This window comes from Eurosta solidaginis, chromosome 3 (genome assembly GCF_040869045.1).
Source record: "Eurosta solidaginis isolate ZX-2024a chromosome 3, ASM4086904v1, whole genome shotgun sequence".
NCBI lineage: Eukaryota > Metazoa > Arthropoda > Insecta > Diptera > Tephritidae > Eurosta > Eurosta solidaginis.
Genome location: NC_090321.1, coordinates 256,231,367 through 256,243,775, shown reverse-complemented (window position 1 = coordinate 256,243,775; position 12,409 = coordinate 256,231,367). Strand labels below are relative to the sequence as shown.

Sequence of the window (12,409 nt, the reverse complement as noted above, 5' to 3'; positions counted from 1 at the left end):
AGGATAAGTTACCACAATCAAGCGTCACTGGTCTCAAACTACTTTGCAAAAACTTCGAGTTTATTCGGGACAATTTTGGGATAATTGTTGATACCGTGGCTATTACATCGGTATTTTACGTATTATGTTGTTGTATGTAATTACGGGATAACTCCCATGCAAGATTATTTTCCACACGTATAAGCGAGGCTCTGGCGACACATGTTCCTCATAGAACTGGGGATGTTGGGCCGCTGTGTCCTAGAAGGTTCAATGTGGTCATGTTAAATCGTTCGCGAGATGGTGCTTGTTACCGGAACGCACCGTATTTATATCCAGCAAAGGACCATCAACATCGATAACACTCACCAAAACCTTCGGGTAGTTGCTTGATCGCTATAACAACATTACATATATTAGTAAAGCAAACAACCACCATTTAACTTTTCTGTACAAAAAATTACACGTTTTTATTATTGTTATATAAGTAATATTACGCCATTGCATGCTTACGTGGAACAACTTTTCTTGCTTTTGTTTCACTAATGGGGGGAAGATATGCAAATGTTGCATTGACTCAATCAGCAGCATTGCGCTACAATAACAATTATTTTGTATATATCGGTTATTTACTTCAATAGTGTCATAACTCAATAAACATGACTTCTGAGTTAATAATATATAAACGTACCCACTAACCTGATCTATGGTGTATAAAAAAATCTTTGTGATCCGTTAAAAATTTACCACGTGCTATACAAATGAAAATATGCCTTTATATGCGCAACATATGGCAGTTAAAACCTTTGAATGGCTCTCCTGGAAAATTGTGTTTTTTGAGTTATAACACTATTGAAGTAAAAGAGCGATATGTTTTAGGATACGAAAAATTTAAAAAAAAAAAGCTTTAAAATTGGCAACTTAAGTACATTGCACATAAATATATAGTTGCATATGGATAAAGAATACTTATATACCACACTATACTGTTTTACTACTATTTGTAACTGAAGAATTCAAAAAACGTCTTGGTTTAGAAACAAAAAGTACAAAACAAAATGTGATCGTTACAGAATAGGGCGAATAATATAAATAAGCCCTAATCTGATGATCTGATAAGACTTGTCAGGCTTTTTGAATCATTATTTTAAAAAATAATTTTAAATCGAATACAGCGTTCTAACAGCAAGCGGTTTTTCACCAAGTGTGATGAGTGCGTTGAATTTGAAACCCGACTACTAATGTCACAGATCCTCAGAATAGGGCTGTTAATTTAGTTTGTTTTTAAAATTTTCAAATTCTTGTTAATTTGTGTTTTTTTTCCTTATATAAGTTTATTAATACATATGAAACAGGTATGCCTATGTTGGTATCTATGTTAAAGGGAATTATAAAATTTTTTTTTCTTTTTTCTACTTTAGAACTTGCATAAGTGTTTTGCTTAAATGCACGAAACGGGAAATTCAAAAAAAATTCGATGCGCTCAGCCGTCCATTAACCATTCATCACCATGCGCACAAACTCTTCATAATTGACATTGCCTTGTGTATCCTCCTGATTGATCATCAATTGCTCAACCTCTTCATCGGTTAGTTTTTCGCCGAGTGTAGTAAGTAAATGTCTCAATTCAGCTGATGAAATAAAACCACTTGCATCCTTATCAAAATGACGTAGACCCTCAATGAAGTCATCAGCCGTATCGCCTGAGCGCGCCTTTGAAATCGCTTGATAAATAGGTAGAAATACTTCAAAACTAATACGTTCATCGGCTTTAAGTTGATGTGTGCATTTCTTTACATCCGATTCGGTAGGATTTTGGCCGAGCGCGCGCAAACATTCACCAACTTGACTCAATTGAATTTTTCCATCACCACGATTGTCGAAGAGATTGAAGGCCTCTTGGAATTCTATAAAAAAAAGAAATTTTATTAAACAAAAGCAAATGCGTAACGAAAGTGCATAAAACAAGTAAGGAAGGCTATGTTCGGGTGTAACCGAACATTATATACTCTGCTGAGAGCTTTGGAGACAAAATAAGGGAAAATCACCATTTAGGAAAATGAACCTAGGGTAACCCTGGAATGTGTTTGTATGACATGGGTATCAAATGGCCCTAAGTTGTATATCTGAAAGCGTTTTCGAGATATCGACCAAAATGTGGACCAGGGTGACCCAGAACATCACCTGTCGGGTACCGCTAATTTATTTATATATGTAATACCATGAACAGTATTCCTGCCATGATTCCAAGGGCTTTCGATGTCGCCCTGCAGAACTTTTTCAGTTTCTTCTACTTAATATGGTAGGTGTCACACCCATTTTACAAAGTTTTTTCTAAAGTTATATTTTGCGTCAAAAAACCAATCCAATCACCATTTTTCATTCCTTTTTTCGTATTTATATCTATGTATTTATTTGAAAATTTTGGTATAGAATTATGGCATTTTTTCATTTTTCCAAATTTTCGATATCGAAAAAGTGAGCGTGGTTATAGTCGGATTTCGGCCATATTTATTACCAAGATAAAGTGAGTTCAGATAAGTACATGAACTAAGTTTAGTAAAGATATATCGATTTTTGGTCAAGTTATTGTGCCGAGCGGAAGGACAGACGGTCGACTGTGTATAAAAACTGGACGTGGCTTCAACCGATTTCGCCCATTTTCACAGAAAACAGTTATCGTCATAGGAGCTATGCCCTTACCAAATTTCATAAGGATTGGTAAATTTTTGTTCGGCTTATGGCATTAAAAGTATTCTAGACAAATTAAATGAAAAACGACGGATCTACGCCCATTTTGAAATTTTCTTTTATTTTTGTATTTTGTTGCACCATATCATTACTGGAGATGAATGTTGGCATAATTTACTTATTATTTATATTACATTTTTTGTTAAAATTTTAATAAGAGTAACGTTCCTGCGAAATTTCATCATGATATCCTCAACGACTGCCAAATTACAGCTTGCAAAACTTTTAAATTACCTTCTTTTAAAAGTGGGCGGTGCCACGCCCATTGTCCAAAATTTTACTAATTTTTTATTCTGCGTCATAAGGTCAACCCACCTACCAAGTTTCATCGCTTTATCCGTCTTAGGTAATGAATTATCGCACTTTTTCGGTTTCTCGAAATTTTCGATATCGAAAAAGTGGGCGTGGTTATAGTCTGATTTCGGTCATTTTAAATAGCGAGCTGAGATGAGTGCCCAGGAACCTACATACCAAATTTCATTAAGATACCTCAAAATTTACTCAAGTTATCGTGTTTACGGAGAGACGGACGGACGGACGGACGGATATGGCTAAATGAATTTATTTTTTCGCCCAGATCATTTTGATATATAGAAGTCTATATCTATCTCGATTAGTATATGCCGTTACAGGGTACCGTTATGCGAACAAAGTTAATATACCCTGTGAGCTCTGCTCAGCTGAGTATAAAAATCAAATGTCCCCCTTTTCCCCCTGACCTTCCACGGTGGTAAATGAGTTTTTAGTTGGTGGCTCGTAGATATACATTGTAAATTGTAAAATAATTATGCACTTTTTATATTTTTTTTTTTGTTTTTATTCAAACTCAATTGATTAGTACGTGAAATCAATTCAAATATCCCGTTTATTTTATGGCACTATGTTGCATGACACACGCGCAACGAACAACTAAATTGCGCAAAAGTGGTTTGGTGTTGTGCCACCGCAAAAATTATGAAGGTGAACTTGAGAGCGATCTGATGCAGTGCAGGGTCCGGTGTTGGGCGTGTACGTACGTAGATAAAAACAAACAATAACAAGGTGAATTAGCAAAATTTAATTTAATTTATATTTAAATTTAAAAAAAGGCTTGATTTATTTTAATAAATTCTTTTAAATATTTTTTTTCTTATTTAAATTGGTATTAATATGAATTAATTCGTTTTTATTATAATGCAATTTGTTTAATTATCTTTTTACTTTTAAGTTAAAATTGGAACGATCAATTTATCGCATATGACTGTCAATCAGATTAAATTGTTTCAACAATTTCATGATAACTTTCGTGTTAATTAATTTATTTAAATAAAATAATTTAAAAAAATTTTAAATTAAACGTTTTTATTGAAAACAATACTTACATGAAGTAATAATAATACTAAAAGCTAGAAAATAATTAGGTAGGTCCTAGGTACTAGTCATCACACTCCCCATCAATCTAGGCGCGTCCAACTTACTTACTTACTTACTTAATTGGCGCTTAACCGTCTAAACGGTTATGGCCGTCCAACAAGGCGCGCCAGTCGCTCCTTCGGAGTTTAAATCGTTTTCCACCTGGTCCTTCCAACGGAGTGGGGGCCGCCCTCTACCTCTGCTTCCATAGGCGGGTTCCGATAGACACACTTTCTTGACCGGAGCATCATCTTTCATTCGCATAACATGGCCTAGCCAGCGCAGCCGCTGCGTTTTAATTCGCTGGACTATGTTGATGTCTGCGTATAGCTCGTACAGCTCATCATTAAATCGTCTTCGGTACTCGCCATCGCCAACGCGTAGAGGTCCATAAATCTTTCGAAGAACTTTTCTCTCGAACACTCCCAATGCTTCTGCCCCATATAGCGGGACGGGTACGATATGTGACTTGTAGAGTATGATTTTCGTTCGCCGAGAGAGGACTTTACTTTTCAATTGCCTACCTAGTTCAAAGTAGCATTTATTGGCAAGATTGATTCTTCGCTGGATTTCAGTGCTGATGTTGTTGCTAGTGTTGATGCTGGTTCCCAAATAAACGAAGTCTTTTACTATTTCGAAATTATGGCTGCCAACAGTAGCGTGGTTGCCAAGGCGCATATGCGCTGACTCTTTGCTGGATGACTGCAGGTACTTCGTTTTGTCCTCCTTCACCATCAAACCCATCTTTACCGCTTCTTTTTCCAGTTTGGAGTAAGCAGAACTGTGCGCGAGTGTTTAGGCCGATGATATCAATGTCATCAGCATATGCCAGTAATTGCACGCTTTTATAGTATATTATTCCAGTGCGGTTAAGTTCTGCAGCTAGTATAATTTTCTCCAGCATCAAATTAAAGAAATCGCACGATAGGGGGTCACCCTGTCTGAAACCTCGGTTAGTTTCGAACGGCTTGGAGAGGTCCTGATAAGGTCCAATCAGCCGGTTCATGGTGGGCTTCAATCTTTCGCACAATACACTTGAAAGGACCTTATATGCGATATTAAGAAGGCTGATTCCACGATAGTTGGTGCATTTTGCAGTATCCCCCTTCTTGTGGACTGGGAAAAGAATACTTAGATTCCAACCGTCGGCCATGCACTCGTCCGCCCATATTTTGCTAAGAAGCCGCGTCCAACGCTTTTATTTAATTATCTGATCAACGTCCTAGATTGATGAGGAGTGTGATGACTAGTACCTAGGACCTACCTAATTATTTCGTAGTTTTTAGTATTATTATTACTTCATGTAAGTATTGTTTTCAATAAAACCGTTTAACTAAAAATTTTTTTTTTTATTATTTTATTTTCATGGTTTTAGTTTTTATTTAATTGCCTATTATTTCTGTTGTTGTTGTTGTTGTAGCGATAAGGTTGCTCCCCGAAGGCTTTGGGGAGTGTTATCGATGTGATGGTCCTTTGCCGGATACAGATCCGGTACGCTCCGGTACCACAGCACCATTTAGGTGCTGGCCCGACCATCTCGGGAACGATTTATGTGGCCACATTAAACCTTCAGGCCATCCCCTCCCTCCCCAACCCCAAGTTCCGTAAGGAGCTTAGGGTCGCCAGAGCCTCGTCTGTTAGTGAAACAGGATTCGCCGCGGATAGGTGAGCTTGACAATTGGGTTTGGAGAAGCTATATGTTGCGCTGGCAACCTGCAGGGTTGCGCTACACAGCCCCTTGAATCTGGTATTTTAGTCGCCTCTTACGACAGGCATACCTACCGCGGGTATATTCTGACCCCCCCTAACCCGCTGGGGGAGCCTATTATTTCTCATTCTATATAGTTCATTTAGTGACTCATTATTACACTGACTCTTTCTTGACAATTTGTTAAAATCTAAGTCCTCAATACATAATCCTTCCAAAGGCTTTACTCGACTCTGCGCCACGTATGCTTGGCCCTCCTTGAACTCCAAAATATTGTGATGTCACTTCTACCGGACTATATGTAATATTTGTTCCAAATATGAGCCAAATCGGACCACAAATACGATTTTTTTGAATATCTCGATCCTTGCGCCACCTGACGGCGATTTTTTCATAGGTCTCTTTCCATTCTTGTATGTATTATGTGTTCTAAATATAAGCCAAATCGGACCACCAATACGATTTTTTTGATTATCTCGATCCTTGCGCCACCTGGCGGCGATTTTTTCATAGGCCTCTTACCATTCTTGTATATATTATAAGTTACTTAAATTTCAATTACAAAATTCGTGCCAGCCAGCCAGCCAACCAGCCTGTCAAGTCAAGCTAAATAAAACCGTTTAAAAACCGTGCGATAAGAGGTTGTTGTTGTTGTTGTAGTGATAAGGTTACTCCCCGAAGGCTTTGGGGAGTGTTATCGATGTTGATGGCCCTTTGCCGAATATAGATCCGGTACGTTCCGGTAACAAAGCACCATTAAGGTGCTAGCCCGAACATCTCGACCCCTAGTTCCATGACGAGCTTGGGGTCTCCCTTATACTAGTCGGTTGTATCATGTGTGGTTCTTTTAGTTTACTCATTTCTTTTATACATATATTAGTTTAATAAAGAATAACTAATAAAATATACATTCAACAAAAATACCAAAAATATTTTTTTTTCAAATTCACTTTTCAATAGATTTTCTTTTTAACAGATTTTACCCATTACACAAATTAATCTTCCCCACTAGCACCCTGTATTTGTATATCTGCATTTACGATCATTTCTGTGTTGTAATTTCATCTATATAAGGCAAAACATGTTTTTTTCTCAGCGTATAAATGCCTTTTTTGGTAACAAATCGACATTACTAACTGTCTACACTCCCCATTGACCCCCTCCGCATCAAACAAAGATCATCATATAGTAAAAGTTGCAACTGCATTTATGTTAAACTGAAGCGTATAATTAGAGAATTGGCAAAAGGAATTCTACAAACATGAACAAGTAAAAAGCTGATTATGCTCAATACAATTGGGAATAAAATGCATTGCGCAGATTCTCATAAAATATTTGGAAATGACGGTTGACTTAGAAGTTATTATGCGTGCCAATTAAAAAATGCCCTGTTAGAACCCTTATCAGGGACGATAGAACTGATTTGTTTAAAAACAGAAGCGCTCCTGTGCGCCCCTTGTCATATGAGGGCCAGGTTAGCCTGGATGTCTCACACGATTAAATGGCTGACCATTAGGGCGGGTCGATTTAAAAATCGCTCACTGCTCTGTGAAAATCGTATTCTAGGGATCAAAATAAGAAACTTTGCCGAAATAACCATACCTCTAAAACGAATTCTGATGTCCCCCCCCCCAGGTAGGGGTAAATTTGGAAAAATCCCACTTTGACCCATTTAGAGTGCGCCAATCGAGTCCAAATGTATGACCGACCCCCACTAACTTTGGAGGCCCGACCCACCGATGCCAGTGGCACACCCCCTGGGGGTAAAGTGCAAAATTTTGAAATGTTTGTATGGTGAACCCCAGGGGGGTTCCAGGGGGTGTGCCACTGGCATCGATGGGTCGGGCCTCCAAAGTTAGTGGGGGTCGGTCATACATTTTGACTCGATTGGAGCACTGTAAATGGCCGACCCCCACTAATTTTGGAGGCCCGACCCACCGATGCCAGTGGCACACACCCTGGAACCCCCCTGGGGGTTCACCATACAAAAATTTAAAAAAATCGCCGATTTTTTCATGTAAAGTGCAAAACCGGCGATTTTTTTAAATGTTTGTATGGTAAACCCCCAGGGGGGCTCCAGGGGGTGTGCCACTGGCATCGGTGGGTCGGCCCTCCAAAGTTAGTGAGGGACGGTCATACATTTGGACTCGATTGGAGCACTCTAAATGGGTCAAAGTGGGATTTTTCAAAATTTACCCCTCTCCGGGGGTGGGGGGACATCAGAATTCGTTTTAGAGGTATGGATGCTTCGGCAAAGTTTCTTATTTTGATCCCTAGAATATGATTTTCGCAGAGGAATGGGCGATTTTTTTGCCTCCCCACAAATTGACCCGCCCTACTGACCATGGTCCATTTGCAATTCTTATAGTGCTTGTGTTCACATGAAGCCTGAAAGTGGCCATGGGTATACCTACCGAATCATTTCCCGAAAGGATATGGTCCGTGGTGCCTCTTCTGGCCAGCTCGTCTGCTCTGCAGTTGTCTTCAATATCCCTTATAAGGCTGATACTAAAGTGCTGAGCCATCTCGTTAAGAGATCTGCGGCATTCAGTGACCGACTTTGCGTTGTCGACGAATGAGTCCAGGGCCTTTAATGCGCCCTGGCTGTCTGAAAAAATGAACAACCGTTTACTATCGTTAGGCATAGACCCGAGATGATTCACAGCCCTGTTTATTGCCAGCATTTCCGCTTGGTAAACACTACAGTGATCTGGTTGGCGAAAAGAGACCTCTAGACCCAGCTCCGGTGAAAAGAGGCCTGCTCCCACCTTCCCGTCAAGCTCAGTACCATCCGTGAATATGTTGATGGCACCCGGTACCGTATGTTGTCTGTTATTGCAGTCTTCTCTCGATAGTATATATATACTGAAGTTTTTAACGAAGACGTTCTTTGGCGTGCAGTAGTCAGTGCGCACCGGTATTGGGACTGGGGCGCTCGTGCCCAGGATTGTTGCGTGTCCACTACATCCATTTGACCAGAGACCTGTTTCTCTTATGCGTAGAGCGGCGATGCCCCTATTTCCTTCGCCACCAGGTCAAGAGGTGGAAGGTATAGCATTGTGTTGAGTGCTTCAGATGGAGTGGAGCCGAGAGCCCCGATAATGCAGAGCTCCGAACTCCGTTGCACATTTTGAAGCATTTTAAGATAGGTATTTTTAGCTAGTGCAGGCCACTAGACCAAGGCACCATAAAGAAGAATCGGGCGCACAATGGCTGTGTAAATCCTGTAGGTCACCTTAGGAGAGAATCCCCAGGAGGTGCCAATTGCCCTCTTGCAGGTGAACAGCGCTGCTGCTGCCTTCTTGGATCGCCCCACTATATGGTAACTCCATAATAGCTTATTATCCAGAATGACTCCAAAATACTTGACTTTCTCAACAGTGTGCCAAATCATTTCAAATTTATTCAAGTTGTCCCCATTCGGGAAAAGTGTACCATTGCCAAGTAACCCTTACCGCAATCGTGTCTCTGTTGTATAACTATGTAGCTCTGTTGGGTTACAGCTATAAAAAAAAAAAAAAAAATTATAGGAACGAAAACGGTGATAAGGGGTCTTAGGAGGGAGTGACTACTTCGTAGCTCAATTAGCATGGACGGGTAGAAATTAAAAAACCTATGCCTAAGGGTAACCCTGGAATGTGTTTGTATGACATGGGTTTCAAATGCTCAATATCTGTTAAGTTTGCTGTTTCGTTCCTAACTTTAAAAGTTTTTCTTGTTGCAGCTAAAAAAAAAAAGACTCCCTGAAATGTAAATTAGGGGAGGGTGGGCCGTGTGTAGAAGTCCACGAAAGTGGGGAAAGCTTCTGACCGCCATTCATCTGGGAATGGCCAGAGCGATTCTTTTGCATGCGGTTCAAGCAGCTCACTACTGCCGGTCGCTTGCGGCCAAGTATCCTCTGAGTAGCCGCTAAACACCCGTTTAGCGGTGAGCTAATGTGAGAAGGCGACAACCTGGCTAGGCCACTCTGACATAATCGGTTTAAGGGCTAGCCGGGGGAGATCTCATCGGCAGCGTCTGTACACCTCTAGGTGCGGCTGCAAGCGGGCGTCTGTCTTGGAGCAAGCGGCTCGCTATATAAACGTGCCAAGTAATATTTTCACCCCCGCTGAGCGGGTTGTGCGCTGGACTTGGGACCCGCCACGTAAAACCATACTCCAATGAAATATAACAAGCCTCGGATAAATACACTCTCTATTGATCCGGCCATAACCGTTTAGACGGTTAAGCGCCAATTAAGTAAGTAAGAAATGTAAATTAATGTTTGGAATACTGGTAGTCTTTTGCAGAAAATGCATACGGTACGCACCGGTGATACTGCTTTCTAGCACTAGACTGCATACCTGGGGAACTGTTTCTTTCGACTCTTACAACAGGCATACCTTAATACAGGATTCCTTAACACAGGATTCCTGCTAACAGCAGCCATAAATAAATGTGTTTTTTAAGTCCAGGTGTCTCATCACAAACAAATATTTCATCATAAACGTATGTTCCTAAAATGGTACCTTCAGCTCTAGTAAAGTGCATCTCGAGTTGTTGCATGCAACACCGTCCAAAAGCAAACAACTTGACTATAAAAGGACTTTGACTTGTATGTAGCTATATACATATGTGTATTGCGGTCAGTTTCCTTAAAAAGGTAGGAAAACGTCGATACTTAGATGTTAGCAAATACATTAAAACTGATATAAATAAGCAGCTCGAATAGCAACACAATTCCATTCAAGCGTTGAGACAACCAGTCGAAGCATTTTGATCTTTGTATTATTATTCACAAAAGGCACAGCAATAAATTGATAAATTTTAGTTTGATCATAAATTCATTAATCACCGTTTTAGAATTTTACTTCGTAGTTAAATTTTCTAGCTTTTGGTTTAACACAAAATGGTGACCACTTATTGATGTAGTCATCGTTTTGGCACTTAACATATAAGTAAAAATTCTCTGATATGTTATAGTTATTTTTATGTTTTTTTTTTTTTTGTCAAGACGCTCAAGTACTTTGCTTTGTTTGCAGTTTGTTGTCTCCAACAAAAAAGTGAGTCATCAAAAGCAAAAAAAAAACATACTGCTTGTCGATCCTCGCTAACCGAAAAGATTATTTTTAAAGAAAGATTTATTTAAAAGAAATTGGCTTATTTAAATAAAGATTTCCTAGGCATATTTCGCCTTTTCCAATAATCCGCAGAACACCCACTATGTGAATGCCATTGAACCCGTCATATAAACCAATTGTTTCCTCATTTACTCACCGGCCAATTGATCCTCGCTAAAGTTGGTCTGTAAAGAGTTACAAAAATCATTAGTATTTGCATTGAGAAAATGAAATTGCACTAAATACCTACCATTTTTTGCAGTTTTCTAAAGAAAGTGGGAAATCCAAAAACAAAATGCAGAAATCTGTCGTCACGTCGGTCACGTCAAAATAGTTTGGAGTTCTTTTCAAAGATGACGTTCTTTTTGGAAATGTTGTGACAATTGATGGCATTGCCAACAGTGTTACATGAAAGGGGATGCCACATTATATTGTGGATCTCCGTTTTAAACGCCACGTTAATGGTGACGTAACCGTATCCCGTATCCAAAACCATCGGTTCGTACAAACCTTATACAAATGTTACTCAATTGTGGCCATTGTTTACTATATAGTTTGGCAGCTTAATTAGAGGTTATGTTGCGAATAGAGTGGAATGCAGTGGACTAGACAGTCGAATGTCATATAATGAAGGAATGGTGTTCGGAGATTTTTCAAAGTTAAAAAAAAAAATGATAAAAGCTTTAATATAAATAAAACTATTGTTTTAATAACAACAAAAACGCCATATATATTCTGTATACATAAATTTGTAAGGATTATCTCACTTTAAAATTTGAATTAAATAATCTAAAGTTTTGTTTTGAAACTGTTCGAGAACTGTGCGTGTGAATGTGCGAATTTTCACCGATCAGCTGTTAGTTGGGCTACTTGGGAAAATTTACAATGATTGTGGCAGCGCAATCACATTTTACAGGTTAAAAAAGTATGGAAGACTAAGTTCGGATGTAAACGAACATTACATACTCAGCTGAGAGCTTTGGAGACAAAATAAGAGAAAATGACCATTTAGCAAAATTAACCTAGGGTAACCCTGGATGTGTTTGTATGGCATGGGTTTCAAATGGAACGTATTAAAGAGTATTTTAAAAGGGAGTGTACCATAGTTCTATAGGTGGACGCCATTTCCGGATATCGCCATAAAGGTGGACCAGGGTTGACTCTATAATGTGTGTTGTACGATAAGGGCATCAAATGTAAGGTGTTAATGAGTATTTTAAAAGGAAGTGGGCCTTAGTTCTATAGACGGGCGCCTTTTCGAGATATCGCCATAAAGGTGGACCAGAGGCGACTCAAGAATGTGTTTGTACGATATGGGTATCAAATGAAAGGTGTTAATGAGTATTTTAAAAGGGAGTAAGCCTTAGTTCTATAGGTGGACGACTTTTCGAGATATCGCCATAAGGGTGGACCTGGGGTGACTCTAGAATGTGTTTGTACGATATGGGTATCAATTGAAAGGTGTTAATGAGTATTTTAA

The 12,409-nt window shown here is 39.3% G+C and overlaps 1 protein-coding gene across 2 annotated transcripts; it reads right to left on the bottom strand.

Annotated features, from left to right (window-relative positions):
• Positions 1-417: 417 nt before the first annotated feature.
• On the bottom strand, positions 418-11,431 carry Mlc-c (Myosin light chain cytoplasmic). Of its 2 annotated transcripts, XM_067776030.1 has the most exons (3): positions 11,180-11,431; positions 11,087-11,114; positions 418-1,886 (listed from the first exon to the last, which is right to left on the bottom strand). In XM_067776030.1, exons 1-3 carry the CDS (start codon positions 11,180-11,182, stop codon positions 1,474-1,476), a joined length of 444 nt encoding a protein of 147 aa, XP_067632131.1. In that variant the 5' UTR covers positions 11,183-11,431; the 3' UTR covers positions 418-1,473. The 2 variants fall into 2 exon arrangements, with proteins under 2 accessions (XP_067632131.1, XP_067632130.1); XM_067776029.1 differs by lacking the exons at positions 11,087-11,114; positions 11,180-11,431 and adding an exon at positions 3,450-3,648.
• Positions 11,432-12,409: the final 978 nt, after the last annotated feature.